Below are 23886 nucleotides of genomic sequence, written 5' to 3' on the forward strand. Positions count from 1 at the left end.
AAAGAAGGTGATAAGGGGCTAGCATCAAGCACAGGACTGACGCCAAAAGAGCTCAGAGTTCTCAGAAACTGTGACTGTACCTCATTACAAGTAACTAATGCATTACTTCAATATGTGGACGTCTGCTCAAGGAAAGCTGGTAGCTAATTACATTTATGACTTCAATTTGGAACAGCAAATAAGGAACAATACTTTTAACAACGTTTCCAGAGCTAAACTACACAGTAAATACTCCATGTGACATATACCCTATGCTTCTGCTCAAAGGTGATAGTTTCATCAGGCTGGTTTCTCGTTCTGGGTAGAAGAGAACAAACAGCAGGTCCTGTTCGGAACTAGAATAAAATAAGTGATAATGAATTACAGGTACGGTAAATATTGCTGGTGATAAGTTTCTGTTATAGCTACCCTGCACTTGCAAGGATTTTGTTTCAGACAATGAGGAATAGAATATTTGCTCACAGGAAGCAGGATTAATAGACAAGGTTCTTTTCATTGTTTGCTCCAAAGGTCTGTGCCATCGAAACCGTGGGAAAGCTCCATTTGGAGGTGAACATTACCACTATCACTGCCCAGACCAACGCTGAATTCTTATCGTTGTGAAGAGTTCACAGAGATTAAACTGCAGTTAAGTCTGTGGGATGTGAGGACACAAACATTATTTTGATCATAGAATAATTCAATCGGAGAAATGCCTAACCAGCATTTATCTTGACTAACTGGTTCCTGCACTCGCTAGTGACATAATGGAGTTTCTAAAAAAAAAGTAGCTATTTCCAGTTAGTCACTGCATAACGCTTGCTTCAAGTACCAACTGAGCAGGATTATATACTTGAAAAATAATAATTCTAAAAACCACCAGCACAGCTTTTCCCCTTTTTTATATATTTTCTTTGCCAATAATTTCATCCTAATTTCCCAAATGGGATCAAACTTGCCAAATTTTTACCAATACTAGAATATTTAGGATTTTTTCCTAACTGCCAATTCTATAAACCCAAATCAAAGTTTGAAGAAGGAAGGTTTTACTTCAGTACTGTGTTATGCAATTCTTTCCCCACACCTCCCTCCTAACTCTGAAGTCCATTCTAATCCTAAAACCAGTTTTTCCTTATTTTTCTGAAAGCTGACACAACACAGGTTTGACCTTGATGTACATACAAAAAAATTGAAATGGAACTGATTCTACAATAGATGTATGTGGAAAAGATATTTAATTGTAAAATAGAAAAAGTAGGCCAGAGTACAGTTTTAAGGGTAATTTTTCTGTGTACAGTATAGGTAAACTAGACTTTTTGCTTAAGTTTATATAAACAATTCCATAAAAGCAGTGAAACATGGAACAACAAAGCAAAGCACGAAGAGTTTTATCTTACAAAAAAAGGAATCTGCACAGTAGTTCAAAATTTAATGTACAACAGCACTGAACAATCTTAAGGCAGCTCAGTCTAAGCACAGGACTAGAAGCCAGGAACTCCTGAGATCTATTCCCAGGTTTGCCACAGATCCATGTGGTCTTGGGGCAGTCATTTAACACTCCCTGTGTTGCACTTGTATCAGTTATAAAATTGAGACAGTAACACTCACTTACCTGCCTCAGGCAGTACAGTAAGGGCTCTTTAAAAGATTTTACAACGCTCTGAAGATGTAATGTGCTATATAAATCCTAACCATAATAGATCACTGCACAGACACACAGAAACACAGTATCACAGTGAAGAACAATGATGCTGGGTAAGAGGAGCATCACAACATAAAAAAATTACTTGTCCAATTGCATAATTAAAATGCAAAAGTCCATTTAGAAAAAAAGGTATCACTGAAATGATTTCAAGGCTATTGGGAAAAAGAGATCAATAGGAATATCCTAAAAGAACTACTATTTGTGTTCCAGTGGAGACATTCTTTCCTATGCATTACTGAACTTTTAAATGCTTGTGCATGAAAATTGTAAGACACAAAGTGAAGTTTCGCTGCCTCCACTACCAAATTTTAAATCACACCTCGTATGTAAATGAAGATTTTTTTTGTTTGTTTTTAATTACAAATTACATTCTTCCAACAAATATACCATCCACAATTAAACTGGCTGCTTACTTCCAATGACATATAAGCTAAACATTTTCCTCGTAATTTTCCTTATAATTTTCCTCATCTTTGCTGAAAAATACCTATGCAAGATGTATGTGTAGAAATTATAAAAACATGCAGCATATGTACAAACTGAAAAGTTTAAAAAATATTAGCTTCATATACATGTAAATCTACTTGGATATATCTGAAATTAAATATAAAAATTTCACCACCTAAAATAAAAAAAACAAAACCAAAAATGGTTTTCAGAGAATCTGAGACAACTACTTAAAGCTGTACAAAGATTTCCACTTGGAAATGTCTTACTCAGAGAAGTTTAAGTTGTTACCATGTAGAAATAACTGTTAAATCATTTTGTCACATAATTTTCAAGTTGTCGGCTTAAATCAACAATATCACCCTTAAAACTGTTCTGTTTTTCAGAAGTTAGATTCATACTAAAATCAAAAATTTCACAAAAACATTGGCTTCTCGTGTTTCTGGATCCCTTCAAAAAGATTTATCAACTCATTTTGAAACTGTAAAAAAACCAACTATTTACAGTATTTCATTTTAAATACTTTTCACAATTTCTAAATTCAGAGTTTTTATGTTACAAGAAATTAATGAGAGCTCACGGCTTAAGTCCAGTTATCAACTTGTAGCATCTTCTCTATCATGTAATCCTGCATCTGTACCTATATAGTGTACAGTTCAAGATTGTACTGCAGGTTTTGGAAAGTAACAGGCTTTGCAGTATGTTCACTTTTATTAAACAGCTTCTTTATTAGTCTGGAGGCGGGTCATTGCCTCTAACTTCTGCCGATAGGCCTCTGCTTCTTGTTCTTTCTTTAGGAGCTGCTGACGATATTTTTGTGCTTCTCTGTTTGCCTCATCCAGCTGTTTCTGAAGAGTTTCTCTTTCCTATTAAAAACATAACCAGCAATATTTTGTCAAATATGTATCGAATACACATTAAAATGGCAAATTCTTTGCCTTTACATGCAGCTCAAGTGTCAGGATATCATGTAGAAACTGTTCAGTTCTTACTTGGGCAAACCGAGCACTGCTGTGTAAATTAAACAGGAACTATCACACCAGACACCTCCCCACAATAAGGCTTTAGGTGGAACCATAGTAAACCCAAGTTTCTTTAGATGCAATGATACCAAGCAAGTCTTCATAGGAAAAGAGTGAAGTAAAAAGAGGAAGCGCAGTGATCAAATGCAAAATCATATATTAGCATTTCTCCAGTACTCAATTCCCTTTGTTACTCTTGTAAATTGGAATCCAATCAAACAGGATTGTCCTAGTCTGTTGTACTTTCAGTCAGACAGTAGAACGAAAAACTGACACATAACAGCAACTTGCACTGTAAAGTGACAGCTGCCCACTAACCAAAATACACACATAACTAGGTTTCCTAAACAAAGTGATCTGATGTGATTAATACTATGCAATCCTGATGTATAATTACATCCTCAAGGATACCCCATCTTTATGAATTAACAGACACTTAGCTAGATGAGCTTTTTCAATTCAAAAGGAGGAACTTAAGGCTCCATCCTGCATACAGGTTTGTTGGGGACTGCTATAAAATGGTTTCCAAGCAAAATAATATGGGAAATGCCATTTCCTATGAAGCTGCCTTAGGAACTAAGGAGAATGTACTTCTATCTGCAGTGACGTAGGTTCCGTCATTTTGTTTGATGCTGCACTGAGCCCAATTGCAAAAGCAATTTGCTTAGAAAATAGTTTTGGTTTGATCTTCAACCAAATGCCATTTCATTAAAGTGCATCATACTTTTATGAATAAGGTAGTATTTGATTTCAAATCATTCTTTCCACTGTAGTTGTTAAGTATGCACAGGAGGGAACTTGTTAGAGAAGCAAGCTATTTCCCAGAAAAACAAAACTCTTATCAGAAATTGAGGCCCAGTCAAAGTAAGGTGCCTTTTTACCTTATTTCCAGCAGTTCGGTACCACATTCCCATTTAACACGTCAAACAGTTGTTAAAATCTTCTCTCCCCCCTCCCACGTAACAGAATCCCTATTCTTCACATCTTTGCTGCACTCGCATATTCTCATGATCAGAGCCTGAAAATACAAAATACTCTGCCTCCCTTCTACTTGCTACTGTTCTCAGTACTTGTCACAGTCACATTTAGCAGTCACATGCTGTGCTGAATGTGCTGGAATACAATGACATAGGTGGTCAGATCATTGCTAACAGCAGCATCTGTACAGCAAAAACAACATGTGAAGGAGAAATGTTATTAACACGTCATAAAGACTAGCTATAATATAGACCACATTAAGTGCAACTTGATTTTACACAGGGCTTTAAGAACTAGAGGAAGCTAGGATGGGTTTGTTTCATCCGGAGCCTATGCTAATAAAATGAGAGCTCCTCTAATCTTACTTATATGAAAAGGAAGTTCCACATCTGAAAATTTGGAGTGTGTGCAGACTGCAAACAGTTGGGAGTGAAGGGGTTCGTAGACCATACCTAAAAGTATTTCCCATAGAAGAGAAAAATAGAGGAGGGGGAGACACCATACCTAAAAAACCAAGTCTCAGTGGCAGAGACAAGAAGGTAAACCAAGTATCTACCAAACATACTAGCAATTCAAAGCATGTACATTAGTCCTACTACCAATAGGTGTAGTTTTTAGATAGTCATTGCTCCAACATCAACAGAACAAGTTAAGGAACTGATGCCAAGCATACTGTCTACCTAGGCAGTGAAAAGAAACCGGTGCTTCTGGAAGAGCAATGCAGATCTACGGCAGACTGAACAGGGAAAATTGGTTCCTTTGACATCTAGAATAGGGAGGACTGTATCTGATCTGTTAATATAATCAAATCCGGAAGTGTTCTAATTATCTGAAGTTCTTTTGTATCAGTATAAAAACCTACTTGGGTAAAAAACAAATTAGAGGACCCTGAGTGCTCTTAAGAAATCTTCCAATTTATCATTACATGTAACTTTTCGTAACAGTCTATGTATTAACAACAAGGACATCCGTAACTAACGTAACCAAACCAAGCATTCTTTTTAACAACAGAACAAACAGGGATATGAATTCACTAATATAATTAGTCTACAATAATGCTTTTTTTTTTTAGTCTAATGAAATGATTGGTTCTAATGTGTGACCTTTCAAGCATGCAACACAGAATGCAACACAGCAGGCAACAAAAGTCAAATACAAGAATGAAAATAAAAATCAATGCATGTTAATGAATTATGCATGAAAATGAAAAACAGTATCTGTGCCACAGGGTTTTTTTTTTGCTGCCACCCTGTATTTAAAATATCAAGCTGTTCAGGAAAATTGCTACCACCCTTCAAAATAAGCTGGAATGTTTGAACTTAACAGACGCAGAAGAGAAAAACAGAAGACCACAAGGACACCCTTAGTCATTCACAATACTTTCACAGGGAAGTTTGTCACCTGACATGAATGGGATGATGTTCAACTTAACTACAGTTAACTGTTCACACGCCATGAATTTAAAGTAGCTGAAGAAAGTGCTCTTAGCCTTGAATCAACTCTTTATAATGAAATAAAGGAATAAATCATGGGAAACCAAACAATAAAGGTTTTCTGCATTAAAAAATATTTTAATGAGCAGAGGGGTCCTACTCCCACCAAATTCAACTATCTAACACCTTCTATGATGATGATGAAGTTTGAAGTGAACTGACTTTATGTGCACTTCTTTAATGCCTCTGTTACCAAACTGAGGGAGCACCATACCCCTGTGAATCACAATTTGCCTCCAAACAGAGGCAGAGGTCTGCATCTGCATTTCCAGTTGTATAGAATCACAGAATGCTTAGGGTTGGAAAGGACCTTAAGATCATCTGGTTTCAACCCTCCTGCCACAGGCAGGGACACTGCACACTAAATCATGTTACCCAAGACTCCATCCAACCTGACCTTTAACACTGTCAGGGATGGAGCATAGGCAGGGACAAAGTCTATCATCAAAACTCACACTTAAAAGTAACAAAGAAAGTAACTAATTTAAACCAACTTCTTTCATTATTTGAGAGATGTGTTTAAAACATACAACTAAAACTGGTAATCCCCTTAAAAGAATTATTTGTACTGTTACACCAACTATGTGCAATTAGGAACAGGTCAATTTATTCCTTAAACAATCAACATTTTTTTCTTTCACCTAACAGAATTATTAAAATACTTAAGGAAATGTAATTTCCTTTATGAATAATTCAGGCAAATGTTTAAGAAACACTTTTATTGTAACAGTCATACATTTTTAAAAAAGCAGCAAGAAAATTTCAACTGTCATGATAATCTGTAATGACCACAAAGCTGCAAACCCTAGAAGTATGTGACAACTTAGGGACAGGGAAAGCAAGTGATGAAAGGTGGTAATTATTGTTATTAGACATGGATAATATAGCACACACTGTACAATAAAAAAAATATTCAATTCGGCACAATTCAGTAATATGAACAGAAGCTGGAGAATACAATCTTTGATAAATGAAGTACCATGGAGTTGACAAAATGAGAACTTACAGCCTAGACAAGGCAAACAGCCATTTTCATAAACTTTTGATCAAAGCTGGTCAGCACAGTAACAAGTAACAGAAGAAGGAATGAGATGGTTGACCTATTGTGGCTAATATAAAAAGGCTACAATTTAAAATCAAACATTTCTCATATATAAAAAGAGCTCTCAGTGGTGTTAGGTGTCTCACACTATAATTAAAAACAAACAAACAAACAAAACCACAACAGGATGGGGCAAAGATGTGTAAACAGCTCCAGACGAAAAAAAAAAAGGGGGGGGGGGGGGGGTAGGAGGGAGGAGCAGATACAAACTGACAAATGCAGAATCTTACTGTTTCACATTTCCATTAATAGTTATTTAGATATCATGAATGGAAAGGAAACCTTGTAAAAAATAAGATCTCACAACCAGGACAAGCACGTGGTCATAACAGAAAGATGTGGGTACAGTACTCTCATTCACTAATAGAAAATGTCAAGTTATTCAATATATTGGTACCTTGTTTGAAAAAGTAGCTGGGGATCTTAAAGGAAAAACAAAAAATTAAGTTATCATATATTTAAAGAAGTGCCTCTTATGTGCACAACCAGAGGATGAAGCAAACAGCCCTCCTACATTCTTTTAACAACAACTTTGTAAAAGATGAATTCCAGTAACAGGGAAGACAGAACAAGTTATTGTTTCAGACACTTCAGTCTCTGGTAACACAAAATTAAACTATAGAACAATAGAAAACCCCACAACCAGATATTCAGTGCTGAATACTCTGGTTAACACATATCACGCAATATACTCCTTACTTCTATTTCTGTAGACTCCACACGATTTTCAACAATCTCAATGCACTGTCTCTTCACTGGCGGTTCTTCGCTTATCACAGTTTCTTCAGCAATGTCTGTTGCTGGAACTGTTAATACTGAAAACATTTGTACATATAAATATATTTGCTTCAAACAGTATTTGCACTATATAAAATTTTATTAACAGCAATAAAATGCAGAGACTTTCCCCTATGAACACACAACTAGATAATAAAGTGCACTGTGAAGTCTATATGCGGAGAATTTACTAAAAACTTTAGCTGCTTGTATGCTACTGAGGTCCACAATAGTTAGTTGTCACTCTGGAGTATTATTGCCATTTTTTGCAGGGCAAACAAACATGGAAGTGAATTGCAGCAGTTACCAGCCTGCCAATTCTCTAATGTCTAAAACCAACAATCTTTATAATGTTACTTAAGCAAATACTAAATACAAAACTGGCTTTTGATTTTGATTGATTAGAACACCATAGGTAATCTGAAAATCCAGTAGTTACTAACCTTAAAGGAAAATGGATCTAAAGAAATTCATACTTTTAATATAGACATGCAACCATCTGGCAAATAAATGTAACTGTCACTTCAGTTAACTACCTACACACATTCATGCTTTCTGGTAACTAGCTGTACTTGTTCAGACAAGACAGTGAACCAAATAACTTGTCCCCTGGGTACAGCTCTTCAAACTCCACACTGGAAGTCCTCATGAAGAAACTGGAGAAGGAATAACTTTTGTCTAGATAGTAGTGGCAGAACATCTTTAAAAGAAACCACCCAAAACATACATGTCACAAAACACACTTATGACCCTAGCAGCTTCCACAAACATATGGCCCAACAGGACCATTTGTGTCACTCTGGTTCCACTGGTTCTGCCACTGCTCCTCTAAAACCTCAAGCATGTCAGACTTGGCTTTTGTTCTGTTAAGAACACACTCCATAGGACTTGCGCAGTTTGCTTGAAGCACCAGATTTCTACATCCAAGCCTCACCTCCCTGTCCTTCTGGCAAAGCAACTACGTGAGTACTGGAAGAAGACTATTGTTTGACTCCATCTTCTAGCCTTCAAAACAAGTCTGCAAGAATCAAGCTTACTCAAAGCAAAGTAAGTAGTTATCACTCTTCCCTTCAACGTACCGTTTCCCTTCCACACAGTTAATAATTCTTCTATTCTTCCTCCTAATGCACTCTGCTGACATGTAACTCACTGAACTGCAGTAGCTCATGTCTGAGCATTTTGCAATATAAGAACTCAATGTTTTTAAATTTAGACTTACACAAAATTGTCCAAACTATTTGCACCTAACAATTCATTATAATTACTATAATTAAAACAGTTGCTCAAGCTGAAATTGTATGTGTTTCCACCCACCTTGCTGTCCATCTGGCATGGTCACAATGATTGGTTGCCCTATTCCACTGGTTGGAATTGAATGCAGATTACCAAGCTGAATGCCATCTGTCACTATAGTAATAACTTGCTGACCTCCAGAACTGACAACTTGCTGAATAGCACCATCCACAGACTCTGCAGTCACAACTTCTTCTGTGGCCACAACTATCAACAGATTAGTAAAGGAATTAAGTCAATTTAATTAAACTACATGATTTCAAATGCATTTAAATACAGCAGAAAAAAAAGGTGTAATAATGCACTGAGTGGCAGAAAATTTTAGAAGACATTATACGGTTAATATAAATAAATAAATAAATAAATAAAATAAAATCTTTTACCAGGCAACATAAGGCACTAACATTTTGAAATATACATGGAACTCTGTCCTGGTTTACCTTGCTCAATATAGTAGCTCTTTTATTTAGTATGTTTCCCGATAGATACACCCCACTCAAAACTGATGCTTGGGGTTCAGTGTTAACACTGCAGCAAGAACAAGAGCTGCTTTTAAGAACACAATTAACTTCTGCATTGTACACAAGCTGGACTAATTTACACTAACAGCAGAATAAACCAAACAAACTTTAAATACTAGCTTGAAACTACTCCTCAACCAGTGACTTGCCAGGTGTACCTCAGGACCCAGCCTTGACTTCTCTGCTTACCGTAATGGTCTTCAAGACTACAACAGACTGAAGGAACTTTAGAGAATCCTAAAGTTTTGTCTGTACTACCTGGGTAGTTCAACCACAAACACAACCTTATTTGTTATACAAAATATGAAACAGGACTAAAGGAAAAGTTCTGCAGAGTTGACATTTTTACACCTTTGAAGGATAAACTTAGAGCTTAAGTAGAAAAATAAACATTGTATGTATGTATTTTTACATGTAAAGGTAAAAAATAAAAAAATCCCAGCTCAAGCAAGCATTTCTAATTCATTATTTGATATTGACTGTCAAAAATAGCAGTGAAGTTTTACATTACATCTATACATCATGGTAAGGTAAGGCTAAGACTGCATTCAGAACTACAACACACACCACACTCACACTAGACACTAACTGAGGTCTCGCACTACCACTTTATTTTTTTAAAGCAATGAGATACCAAGACAAAAGAGCGAGATCACTAGCAGCACAATCAAAGAATCTCAAGCACACTAACTCTGTATTTTATTTTCAATTTGTCAGGGTACAAGCAAAGCCTTTGATTTAAATGATAGACATTAAAGTGCTTTCTATCTACAGAGATTAAATGAAAATCCTATAGACTGTGTTGTGATGCTCAAGATGAGAGAAGGTAGATAAAACCTTGAAGCTTTCATCTTTTAAGTTAATTACAATATAACACACACACAAAAATATCACTCTGTAGTTCAAATAATGACTGCAGTCATTGTCTTCTGAAGCTCTTTATGTTCAGAGATTACTGTCCTATAGCCTAAATATTCACAGAGTGTTTACTCAGTAAACCAAAACAGTAAGTCCTACATAAATAAGTGGTGTTGTATTGAACTTGATCTGACTTCCACATACAGGCTCAGCAGTAAGAAAGGCCACTGCCTTTCCAAGCTGCAAGTGCTAATGCTAGCTGCTGTGGCAAACAGCCCTGATCTTCCAGTTTCAAACTCAGCACTGGCCTTTTAGTTGTGGAAGGAAACATTATCAGGACTTCCTCAGACCTTAACAGAAAAATGAACATTCTGTCTAAAAAGAAGTTATTCTATGTAAAGGAAAAACATGCCCTTAAATACAGTCCTTATACCTTCCTTGTTCTCCTTCATATCCATATAATCATTAGTTACCATACTGCTTCATATGTCAAAGGAAAGCTGAAGTCACTTAGGAATGCAGCACAATTATTTTCAAGAATCTCTAAATTAATACGCATTATTTTCTGCTGCAGTGTGCGCATGGGGAGAACACCTTCACAAGCAGCAAGGCATATGCCTAATTCCATGTGTAAGCACACCAGTTACTGCTTTCCAAATACACATCTTAAATCAGGTTTTTTTCTAATCCAAGTCCGAGTTCCATACATACATTATGCAACACATTTGTGCATAACATCTGTGCCTCATATATACTTGAGTAACAATGGAAAAAAAAACACACCATCAGTCTATTCAGCTCCAGTGAGAAGCACCTGCCTTTCTTTGGTTTTACGAAATTGATGTGTTTTTAACTGTAAGACATGAGGAACTAGGGAAGAGATCAGGGTAAAGTTAACTGTGAAAGAGGAGGAAAACCTACAGAAAAACAGCATAAAAGGCAGAACTTAAGTGCTTTGTCCAAGTTTATACAGTCTTAAGTAAAGAAGGCTAAATGCAAGGTAAAAGCCAAAACCAGAATTCTCAGCGCTACAATTTTTGAGAGTATTTATACATGAATCTTTTATAAGATGACCACAAGAGAAGGGAGGTGTATAGTGTTGTTTTTCTTTTATTTTTAACTTGAAGACATTTACTACTGATGTCACTATATGCTGGTTTTATATTCTTTACGCTTTATGAACTATAAAAGGAGTAAGAACCCAGAAAATAATTTACACAGAAAGATGCTGCAAGATTACCCACATCTGCATAAAAATCAAAGCAGAACCTCCAAAATAAACAGGATGGTTAGGTATGATGGACATGTGTTATTGAAGTTGTGAAGTTACTGCATCAAGACTTCAAGCTTATTCCTTCTGTCCATTGCCTCCTGCCTCCTCTCTAATAGTTTTTATCTTCAGTGGTTTACTGTAACATTACACTCAGTTCACTACCAAAGCCTACTACTGAGTCCTGGATACACATTTAATGCTCTATAATCCCATGCAATCCTTTCTCGAGTTTCTCTCTTACAGATCCAAGGTTCACCGAAATATATCAATTGAAAACATCAACAGCTTCTTCTATAATAAAAGACACTGCACTCTAGTTTTGAATCATCCACTTCACTTGCAATACTTAAATGTCATAAAATAGTACAGCTGTACTTTGAGAACAGTTCTGCTTTGAGAAGCAGCAGAAGAGTTGTATTTAGAAGAAATCCTGCAAGATTTCAAAATACTCCGAGATGAAAACTCAGGTTTATGTTAGGATGTAGCTGTCAGGCCAGAAATCTGAGTACAGATATATATTTTTTTCAGACAAAGCAGTAACTGGCAAAGATCCATGGAACAGAGATGAAGTGAGAAACTCATCAGAAAGAAGAATGCAAAACTTAGCAACTAGGGACAATGGAATTCCTTGTTCCTTTCTGGCTTCCTGTCATGACCTGATGGAATGAAGTAGTGTGCATACATCTGCAATGAAGGATGCAGGCTGCTTCTTCCTAGGAGAACAATAATGCTAGGCTTATGTTTAACTGAAGCCTACCAGCCTGAAGTGGGACATACTCATCACTTCATATTATTATAAATGCAAGTAGAATGTCTTAATGTTGAAAAGATGACCCACAGATACTCTAATGGGCCAATTGCACATTAAGATCACCAAATATTCTTGTGCCTTTTGGGTGAAAGATTAAGAAAACTGATGACAAAGTATTCACAAACAGTGTTAGGGGACATTTCCCAATAACTAACAGAAAGCACTCAAAGATACCATTCTCCAACCAAATGCAACTAAACTCTACGTAGACAAAGACTTAAATTCAATCTCCTGAATTACTTGCTTTCAGCAAGATGAATGCTACTAGAAATATTAGTTGTGGTCAGAAATCTTATTGAGAAGTAATTGTACATATGAATTTGGCCACCTTCCAGGTGAAAATAAAATTTTGTTCATGCTGAGAAAAGGAAGGCTGCAATCTCATTTCTGTATGAAACCTATCACTGAAAGTGCCAGTTCTATACTTTTAATTTATTAAATGATGTTAAATGACTTAAGCTTTCTAACCTGGTGTTTCTGAAGAATTAGACAGTGGAGCTGATGCTTCTGCTAAAGCTGCCAACGTGGCTAATACTGACGTTGATGAATTTCCAAACTGTACAGCAGACACTCCTGTTTCATCTGGTGCAATGGAAAAAAAATAGTTAGCTGACAAATTTAAAACCAGTGCTAACACACAGCTCTCAGCAACATTCTGCTATTCTGCAGCAAGTTTCTTGAGCAAATACAACTTCTGATAATTTATCTCTGTGAAGATTGTTGCTTTAAGCAGCTATTTACAGCACATAAACACCGAAGAGGCACATGGTAATTATTCTTACCACCACTTTTCCTCAGGCCTTATCACTAAATGGTGAAAACCGATTAAAGTATAAAATCCCAGTAGCTATCCTATAGGCATCTAAATACCTGTTCCCTCTGATGTATTTGCAGAAGATACCAGACCTGTTAGGTTCACCACCCCTCCAGGTCCAATGATGAACTGCGGTGTTGCTGCATGTATCGTCACAGTGTCCGGACTCTCTGGATTTGTATTGATTTGGTTCTGCATTGCAATCTAGGAAACAAACATAGTAATATCATTCCAACGGTAGGTACAAAGAAGTTATTCACCTTGTAAGAACTAGAATTATTGCACATTCCACTCAAAGAGTGATGATCTCCCTCATTATATTCATGCAATATACGCACATCATGTCACATACTGTGCTTGTGGAAGAACATGAGAAACTTTTTTTCCTGGATGAAATTTAAATACAAAAAGTCTGATGAAGTGGAAGAGAACAGTGACACGTTGCCTCTCCTCCTTACCATTTATTTATTTATTGTGAACAAAGCGGATCATATAAAGTCAAGCCCCTTTCGTAAATATGCAAAAGCTCACATGCATAAAATAGAGGCCTGAAAAACTGAGGCCACTGGGGCAGCTACATGCCATGAAAAATCAGCTCTGAAAGCTAAGTAATTGCTATGGATTGTAGATTGCAATCATCTTTTTGGTGTCTTGTTGTGTTTTTTTTGACTTATTAATGACTTTAATTTACTATATCCTTTCTGACATGTAAAGAAGGCTAAAGGAACAAGTAGAAGTTCTTACAGCTTAAGATGTAGGGGAACACAAATTTATACAGTGGCATAATGGTATTTTTCATTTGCTTTCTATTATCAGTAATATTTAGCTCTTCATTTGCCTTTAATGTGGAGCACACATCCCCATGGAAGTATCTGTTATCATACCAATCCAAATCTCTTCAACAATTCAATCCTTGTCTTTCTAATTCAGGAAAAACTGCCATCTCTTCTCTCCTCTCCTGATCTACAATTGTTAGGAAATCAATACCCCTATACAAAGCTAACTGAACACTAGGGTACAGTCAGAACTTATCGGCATAGCAGGGAGTTAAGTTTTACAATTCGCTTGTGAGGACACTACCTAGTTCTGCGTACTACAACACTTGAATTTACGAAAATGAAGGATACTTATCCCTGACTTGTAGGTGGTGAAAATGTTCTTCGGTCACTAATGTTTGCTAACATTAATCTCACTTCCATGTCACAAACTAGACTGAGTTTAGCACTGCCAATCAATATAGGGTTTCACAGCTGCTGTATTAAAAGCTTAGTTTTTTACATCTGTAAACAAGTACTTTAAGTTCCCTCACCATCATGAATCAAAAGTTACCTGTAATATTTCTGCAAGGTCTTCATTTCCATTGTCTACCGCAATATCTAATGCCGTTTTGCAAAATTTACTCTGAGCATGAACATCTGCTCCGTACTTTATTAAGAGTTCTACAACTTCTTGGTGGTTATGTTCAGTAGCCCAGTGAAGTGCAGTCATTTTGAGCATGTCCTTCGCATTGACATCAGCACCATGCTACAAACAAGATCATTGCATAAACTGTCATTAGAAGTATCTGAATTAAATAATGCTGGTGACATAATGAAACCCAAAACTGCCTTTTTCTGTCAGTAATGTTCTGTTTGTTACCTTACATTTACACATTTCTTAAAAGAACTTCAGACTAATCACCAAATCAATTATTTACCTGAAAGGATTAAAGACTTCCTAAAACACAACATGTCTTGGTTCTAAAAGTGGTTATTCACACTACACCAAATTAGGAGTTAAGATTAACTTTGACATAGCAATAAATAATCCACCTGAAATCATTATTTTAATGCTAAAATAAATTACAGTTTAACAGGAAAACAAAGCTCTATGCACACAGTAGAAGTATTCGTATCATTTCAATGTTGTTTTCATGACTAAAAGGAAATTGCGAATATTTGATCATAAACCATTGTAATATCCATGCGTCAGACCATGTTTCAGCATTTTTTACCTTAAGTAAGACTTCTACTATGCTGGCATGGCCTTCTGATGCTGCCATATGTAATGGAGTTCTGTCCACTTTGGTTCTGGCATCCCGACTTACACCTGCTCGCAGCAACACTTCTGTTGTTGAGTAGTGTCCATACTGTGCTGCTAAATGAAGTGGAGATGTTCCCAACTGTAATGTAATGGAAAAAACGGAGCTTTAAAAGATGTCAGTATGAAGGATTTCTTCCTGTTCTGAAGCTATCAAACTTGGGTGTTAGGGCACCACTTCAAAACCATTTTCTCTTGCATTCTCAGAGAAAAAAAAGCTGTCATGGCTTTTACAGAGTATGAAAAAAAAAGCTTAAGTATCTGTGGGCTTCCCCTCTCCCTTCCCCCCCCAGTAATCACAACACAAAAAACCTGCTCATTGGAAGCAACTTTTCAAGGCCTGTGCTGTTTTTCTGTCTTTCTGAGGTGTGGTATTTCAAGGGGCTTAACCCCATTTTCAGTGTTAGCCAACAGGCCATAGCAACATTGGAAGGGACCTCTGTAAGACACTTAAGTCCAATCTCCAGCATAAAACAGAGTCAACTTGAAAGCTGGGTTGCTTAAGGCTCCTAAGGGCTTGCAAACACCCTAGAATTTTAGGTACCTGACCTCCCTATGTATCCTATTCAAAAAAAAAGGCACCTCCAAAAGACAACTCAAAGCCCCTATATCAGGGAATTCTCAGATGCACATATTTAGGTAGTTGGGACAGCTTTCTTAATTCAGACCTCTTACTATACTAAATGCATAAACACAATAACTAGGAGGATGACTGCTGTTGTCTCTCATTAACATTCCAAAAGTTCATCTTAAAAGACACCAGAATGAGCTCATTCACAGTCTGTTACCAAGATCAGTAGGAAATCATATGAAGAAACAGACAACTTTAATTTTGGATTAGACATTACATGAGGTAGCTGTGTAATTCCAAGAAGAAAGTCCAAAGGCTTGCAATGTAAATCCTTAATTGTAATAATCCTGTTTTCTTTTGCAGGTGAGGAAAAGTGAGATTTACCAAACACTGAAAAAGTTTTCATTACCCAATCTGTGGTAAAAGGCGCTCCATTTGCCATCAAAATGCGAACTTCATCATCTTGACCTGCTCGCGCAGCTTCTAAAAGTTTCTTTCCCAAATCTACTAGTGACATCTAGTGAAGGACATAGAGGAATATATAGAAAAAATAAAAAAAATTAATACCATTTTAAGTACACAAATGCCACTGCTATTTTTTTAATTCTTTCTGAACTACTCTGAAAAGTTCAAAACCTGGGGTTGGTATTACAGCAATGAGAACAAGCTTTACTGACTGCAATAAGCAGCTTGATTTTAGAATTACTTTTGTCAGACAGACACTGGGGTGAAGATGTCCATATCACAATGATATAATCACAGCAGCTGCAATGCTGTGTAAAACTAAATTATCTGAATCAGACACATACAGTTCATAGCAGAAAGTGGTTTAGAGGTTCTCACCTGATACTGCAACCTTCTGCAGCTCTGCCCAGCTTTCAAATTGTATTACAGCACGGCTGCTATGCCACATGCCCAAAGGCACTACAATCACTTATCTAAAATGCCTACACGTTTAAGAGGTACCACTACGTAAATGCATTTATATAGTTATGAAACACAACACTTTTCTGACATCTCGCTCATCACTATCACTTCATTTTGTTCACACTAAACCACAGTTTCTGTATCCTTAGCTACAAAAATGATGCTAAAATGTCTGCCTGAGAACAAACATTACTACCCGCTTCAACTCTCTACAGTTACAAAAAACTGTAAGTGCAAAATTTTGACACGACTGAAATGAGCTGAAAAATTCTCACATATTCTTTAGATAATCTTCTCATGCTACCAAATAAAATACATAATGAATACTTCAGTCCTATAGCTAGGTTTTCCACTACCAAGATGCTAAAAATGGAATTACTTTCATCAGTTTAGTTTCCAGTCACAAGTGAAGTTAAGCCTGTATTACTAATAATAGCAGTTGCAAGGCCTTGCAGCTACATGCGACTACAATTTCCTACACAAAGTTGCAGTATATCAGTTCAGAAAGAAATCCCGTTAAACACACACGTCTATCACAAAATCAAGTCCTCTGCACCTGGCTCAACTGGCAAAGCCTGTGCGGTATATTGCTCCATAAGCTGAAAGCTATTGACTTTATAAGAAATTAGAAAGGAAGAGATAAATACTGCAAATGCAGAACTCCAACACACATCAGTAGAGCCAGGAACACAAGCAGACCACTTCTCTACAGAACTGACTTCAGGCAGCAATATCCCCTCACCAAAATAATACTCCATTTATGTTCATCCTTTTACTACAAACAGGCATGTTGATTTGTCTTCAGCAAGAAAAGGGAAGAGGAGCAGGAAGGTGGCAGGCCAGGACAAATACTGACAATGGGAAAAGGAAGGAAAAAGGGAGCACAGATTCAGATGCAGAGGAAGGAACAGCTGTCTCTTCCATAAAGAGCAAAAGAGAAACAGGAAAACAAGAAAAACTACTATCCCTACTATCCTAGGGAGACACTAGGAGTAATGATATAAAACAACGATAGGACAGAGAGAGCATTCGGCAAGTGCAGCAACAAAAGAAGGAATATAACCCTTTGTATGGTTGGCTTTTTTTCTTGGTGGGGAGACAGGGGGTGCAATTTAAGAAGTGAAAGAGCACACAACACACACACACTTCTGGTGGCCTAACACCACCACCACAAGGTCTTCAGAAGCAAAAGGAAAGTTGGAAATTAATGCAAAAAAGTTAGGAGTTAATTCAGAAAGACAATTTATTTTCCTTGTGTTTCATTTTGTTTTAAACAGCAGTAGAGAAAAGGAATAAAGCCTCCTTTTGGAATTACAGAACTCCTGAGACTGGAAGGGGCCTCTTAAGGTCACCTAATTCAATCTTCCAGCCAAAGCTGGCCTAGCAGATTCATACTGCATTGGGCTCAGTCCTGTTGAGTTTTGGATGTCCCTGTGGATGCACATCCCACTGCTTCTTTGGCCTCATCCCAGTGTCCGACCACACTCATGGTAAGAGCTGTCCTCTGCGTATCTTTCTCCACTAACCAACAAAACAGCCTTGACCACAAGCTTATACATGATGTCTGACAGACAACAAATAGGTGAATTAAATTACAGTCCATATATTTAATGACTATGCCTATTCAGAACCCACTGACCACATCTCTACTGGAGAAATAAACTGCAAAATTGTTACCAAACCTCTATGCAGCCAAATTAATGCAAATGCAAGCCTCACTCCAGGGAAATGTTAGGGACAAACTTCAGCCTAAAATCACTTTATCAGAGTCTCTCTGAACCACTGTGGTTGAACACACTGTCATACTAACAGTGCATCAGTTTCCATTTCAATGCAAAACTAAACTGCTTTGCACCACATGCACTAAGGAAAGTTCTAATCAAGGAAAAAGAGGGACATAGAAGATCATACCAGACATAACCTTCATTACAATGTATTATTTACATTGACCAACACTCTCTTGGTTGATATAAAGTGTTTGTATTTTAAACAAGCACAAAGCATCACAGAAGTTTACGTGTGTTTGGCGATGCTGAATTTTAACTTTGGTTTAGAAATGAAGTTCTCATCAGTTACTTGAAAGCATGCCTGGGCCATCTAGTGGAAGAAAGTTAAAAACTTAGCAAAATTACACTGCTGAACTCAAAAAATAAAAATCACATTATGTGTCACTAATGCACTAACAGCAGCAACTGCAGAGGCCTTTCCAACAGAACACATGCACATTTTGTCACTTCTAACCAATCAGCACTGGCATTCACAAAATTTCTCAAGAGGACTCAACCCCAAGCTGATTTCTACCTGGCTGAGCATTCCAAGGACTAGCATTGTAAGGTCAAGAAACCCTTGAGTAACATGCCCCCTCCCCCCCACTCTTCCACTGCTAGTACTGGGGCATACCATGGTCTCCATTGTCAGAATTTCCCTTTCTTCCCTTTCCAGAGGAGTTCTTCAGCTGCTCTCTTGAGATCACTCAGTAACACTACAATAGCACAGTGATACTATCAAAAGCAAAGTACTATATATAGTACAATAACATACATTTAAAATTAAAATGAGATTTCTATTTCAAAGCAGCACCCTTAGTTATATACTGCTGCTACTCTATGTAGTGTTACAAATCAACTCCACTGAACTGCGCTAGAAGGTACTCTTCAGTAACTGACATTTCCATCAAGCTTGGCTAGCACAACAGCTGGATAATGCTTACAAGAGGATTCTTTCAGACAATAAAAACACTCCTGGCTCTGAAATAAAGTCTGAGACGGTTATAGTTATTCGTGTGGCAACTGGATTATGTTTTCAGACTTCTTGCAGCTCCCACACAACTGTGTGAGCAATGGGGTTTGTCTGCAAATGAGTAAAATAGGGAAGAGCTTCTGCTGGGTTTGGACTTCTTTGCATTAATCACCTCCTGAACTTCCATATTTTGTTACTGCAATGCATTCTACACAGTATCATTAGCTAGATGCCACAATTAACTGGTAAATAAAACTTACATCAAATTATTATTGCTACTTTATGCCTAGGAAATCATTCTGCTTTTCCATGTTCATCTCAGATTCAAGGTTTTATACATTCTCTAAAACTCTGAACAACATGCTGTTACCAGAGGAGTACAGAACAGCATTTGAATGGAGTTCAGGCAGAACTGTGTGCAAAATAGGCCCTGTAAGGAGGGAGAGGAGCTGGAAAACATGCAGCTTGGGAAGCTTGGGCTACACCACACCACACCCTGAAGACAACAGAGAAGCAGAGTCTGCAGTCCAAAGGAAGAAGATTAAGTCTGGCTTAAAATACTGCAGCACCTTTCAGTCTGGCGTCCTGCTTCAACGATCCTGGACTCAGCCCTATTCACCTTCTACCACTGCACTGGTGAACAACTGCTCAAAATCAACAGACACAAACCAGTTGCTGCAGAACATCTGCCAACACAGAAATCTCACAGCCTCCAGTGTACCCCTACCAAGGCACACTCCTAATAGATACACTTATGTTAGAAAAGCATGGATTACAGCACTGCGATTTACCATAAGAGAAACTCAATAATATACCCTGTATCTGTGATAAGATTTTCAATCATTCCTAAAAAACCCAAGATAAACTTTCATAAAATGCTAATTAAAAAGTTTTCCCTACTGAAGTGGCATGCAGCAGAAGTGTACTTGGAAGACAGCTTGGAAGACACTCATTACATCTGAAAAAAGAATGCCTTTTCCCAATGCCTTTTTCTTTCCCCTATTTCAACAAGATTAACCTGCTTCTCAAGATCCAACCTTCAGAAACAATGCCATCTGATCCCAGCATTGCATAGTACCAGCAGAAATTCAGAATAGCCATTTCTAACTAATATGCCTATCCACACCAAGGTCACAAATATTTTTGGAAGTACAGTGTATAAATAGTTAGCAATAACTACTTAAATTCTTAATCAAGCACTCGGTTTTGATAATTATTATAATTTAAGTAACAGGATCAACTTGTGGTTTTGTTTTTACATCCTGATACAACAGCAGAATACCTAACTCAGAAAAACTCTTGAAAAAGGTTTTTATTTCAATTACAAACTTTTAATTGGAATAAAAATTATTTTTATTTAAATGTTTTGCAACTTTTAAAGGCACCAGAAGGTCCGCATTAAACCTAGGTGTACTTCCATGTCCTAGCATCTCTTAAGAACTTTGGTATGATTTCACTAGATGTATCATTTAATACTGATTATGGTGACTTACACATGAAAAACTCAGAAAGTTCCTGTATTGTTTCCTAAGGGAATCACACCCTTCCAGATGTATTTCAACAATAATTTTGCACGTCATACTTTAAATCTCAATATCATAGGCTTAGAGTACCCACACTTCTATTATGATAATAAAAACTACATTAATATATTAATAGCTTTCAGCTTTCCTCTATGACTGTGTTGTGCTTGTAATTAAATTCTCTCTAGTGCGTTTAAACAGCAACATGACCTTCATGTTGGGCTACATATGCATCAGATGAAGAATACCTGATCTGAAAAGAAAGATCAGGAAAGCAAATGTAGTGTTGAATAGCTTAGTGGTTACGATAGTCAAGCCTATATTTAGGCAGGTCTGTCTTCCAATTAGGCTCATACATTAATTTAAATTAGCAGCTGTCAGCAACATTAACTCCATTAAATAATGCAGATGGGTAAAAAGTCTTTTAGTTAAAACAGGAGAGCACAAACGTGGCCATTACCTGCAACAGAATGCAACATCTAAAGAATATTATTATGCAACAAGGGTGAACCACTGGCACCCGCCAAGGTTTGGGTTGGCACTGCCAACAAACTACAAAGCTTCCAGAGATAAGCTTGGCACTAGATACGAAAAAGATTACAACAGCTATGACTGACGTGAAGAATCTAAGGGTTAATGATGTAGCCTTTGAACTGTGCTACAGCCATACAGAGTATGTCTCAGATTAACTGAAACTTGAAAATAACCTCAAAAAGCACCAGTCTCTCTAATTAAAGCATCCATTTTGTTATGAGGAACCTTCCTCAACAGTTTCGGTCTGGCACATAGGCCTAAAAAAACCCGAAAAAACAAACTGCTTTCTGCAAAGAAAGTGGGTCACGAACAAGAGCCTACATCTAGTGTACATGCTGATCTGCCATGTATGCTCTTAACCTTGTTTACACAGCGGATTTATGTACCACTACAAGTATTAGCATGCACACACACTTCAACCAAACTGCTTAGTCTGGTACTTCAGAAGTCATGAATAATTAAAAATATAAAAAAATTAAAAACAATCTGAAGTGCCACACACTGTGCATTCACAAATTTCAGAGCATTTAACTCTAAACTGCAGCTTTTACCAAGAAATTAAAGCTACCTTAGCAACATGCAAGAACAGCATGCAACTGCTTTAAGTTAGAAACACTAAACACAGAAGACTTCCTACAGGAGGTTTCACTGACGTGCTATCAGCCAGTGTCCCACCAACTCTGGGACTACTAGGAGAGAAAAACTGCAGTCCAAACTAACACATTTTATCCCGTTTGGGCTCCGATCACACGCTTTATTAAGAGCCCAAAGCACGAGTTACAGGCTCCGGACAGGGACACTGCAGAGAAGGGAAGCGCTGCGCTCCCACCGCAGCTCCTCTCAAGGCACCTTTGGCGCCAAACATCGTCACGCAGCTCAGCCGCCTCGGGCCGCCATAAGAACCGGCCACCCGCCCCACCCGAGGCGTGGGACGGTCCCTACGCGACCAAAGCCGGGCTGCCCGGCAGGGATATCGGCGGGACGAGCCAGGCCCCGCTCTGCCCCTCAGCGCACGAGTCCCTCGCCCGGCGCGTCGCGCTCGCCCGGGCCAGTGCGGCAGCCGCGGGCGTGGGACCGCCGCGGGCACCTGGGCCCCGAGGTGACCTGTCCCCGCAACATCACCACCCCACCGGCCGCGCGGCGGCCCCCGACCCCAGCGCAGCCCCTGCCCTGCAGGCCGCGCCCCGCAGGCCGCCCAGGCCGCCGCCACGGCCCAGGCCGCCGCCGGCGCTGCCCGCGCCCCCCGCGCGGCGGGGTCCCCGGAAGGCCGGCCAGCGCGCCCGCTCTCCCCAACAGGAAATCCTGGCTGGGCTGGGCGCTGCGGAGGGAGCCGCGGCGCCGGGTTCCGGGGGAAGTGGAATTATTTTTTACCAGCGAAGAGATCAACTTCCACATCCGGTAACAGGGCCCTATACAAAGGCGCAGACTGACCTGGAAAAGCTTGGCCGGCCCGGGGGGTGAGGGAGAGACAGGGAGCGGAGATGGGGCCTTACCGTGCTGCCGGCCCGGTCGCCGCCGCCGCGACAACAACCCGGGGCGCTGGAGGCCGCCGCTCATCGGCGCCCAAAAGCCCCACACAAAAGTCCCCGCTGCGCCTGGCGGAGGGACACGGCGGGCGGAGGGGAGGGGCGCCGTGCCGCGCTGTGAGGCGCTGGCCCGCCGGCAGGCGCAGGCCCGGGAGCGAGGCGGGTCGTGCCGCCCGCGGGCAGCCGTCGGAGGGGCGCGCGGCACTTACCGCGGGGCGCGGGTATTACCTTAATAACAAATACCCCGGCAGAGGGGCGCGGCGGAGGGATACGGCCTCGGTGCCGCCTGCCGCGCATGCGCGGCGGCGCGGGGAAAGGCGGGGAAGCGGGTGCTGGAGGGACCCGCCATGTTCCGTCCCGTTTCCCGCCCGGCGGGGGGCAGGGCGCCGGTCGCCCGCTGGCCTCAGCCGGTGTCGGCGGGGGGAGGCGAGCAGCCGGCGAGCTGGGGCAGCCTCCCCAGGAGCAGTTCGAGAAATGAGAGGAAAAAGGGTCGCCGTGCTGCCCGCCGGCCCTCTTGGGGGTCCTCACTGCCGCAGGGCGGCGTGGGCTGCTCTTCCCGCCTCCTGGCTGCAGGGGCTCCGGTTGTGCGCCCCGGAGAGGGTGCCCTGTGAGCAAGGGCTTTGCTCCCTTGCCTTTTTTCGGCAGGGCTTTAGCGACTTTTGGGGATCAAGGAGGTTGCATTTCATACGGATAATAGCTCCAGACTGATCCTAAGCCCTTGCTGCTCTGTCAGAGAGCTCTGTCCTTCAGTCCCAAACTGGCCTTGGACCCAACATCGCAGCCCCTAAAATGTTCCTCCTAGTTATGTTCCAGGAGTGTAAAGCGGTCATGTTTATGTTCTCCCCAAAGCTATTCTGAGTAACAAATCTGATGCCACCATAAAGTGTAGTTCCCATAATCTGTATCCTTTAAAA

At 39.4% G+C, this 23886-nt stretch overlaps 1 protein-coding gene across 6 annotated transcripts; it reads right to left on the reverse strand.

Annotated features, from left to right (window-relative positions):
• Positions 1 to 1197: 1197 nt before the first annotated feature.
• GABPB1 (GA binding protein transcription factor subunit beta 1) lies at positions 1198 to 23224 on the reverse strand. Of its 6 annotated transcripts, XM_057396761.1 has the most exons (10): positions 22015 to 22607; positions 16567 to 16670; positions 16133 to 16240; positions 15067 to 15234; positions 14403 to 14597; positions 13130 to 13277; positions 12728 to 12841; positions 8818 to 9003; positions 7426 to 7541; positions 1198 to 2997 (listed from the first exon to the last, which is right to left on the reverse strand). In XM_057396761.1, exons 3-10 carry the CDS (start codon positions 16238 to 16240, stop codon positions 2845 to 2847), a joined length of 1188 nt encoding a protein of 395 aa, XP_057252744.1. In that variant the 5' UTR covers positions 16567 to 16670; positions 22015 to 22607; the 3' UTR covers positions 1198 to 2844. The 6 variants fall into 6 exon arrangements, with proteins under 6 accessions (XP_057252744.1, XP_057252692.1, XP_057252701.1 ...); XM_057396709.1 differs by lacking the exons at positions 16567 to 16670; positions 22015 to 22607 and adding an exon at positions 23201 to 23224; XM_057396718.1 differs by lacking the exons at positions 16567 to 16670; positions 22015 to 22607 and adding an exon at positions 23201 to 23223 and having other exon boundaries at positions 13166 to 13277.
• Between the last annotated feature and the right edge of the window lie 662 nt (positions 23225 to 23886).

This window comes from Pezoporus wallicus, unplaced genomic scaffold, assembly GCF_028554395.1.
Source record: "Pezoporus wallicus isolate ANWC-B61680 ecotype Strahan unplaced genomic scaffold, APGP_CSIRO_Pwel_v1 contig_3952, whole genome shotgun sequence".
NCBI lineage: Eukaryota > Metazoa > Chordata > Aves > Psittaciformes > Psittacidae > Pezoporus > Pezoporus wallicus.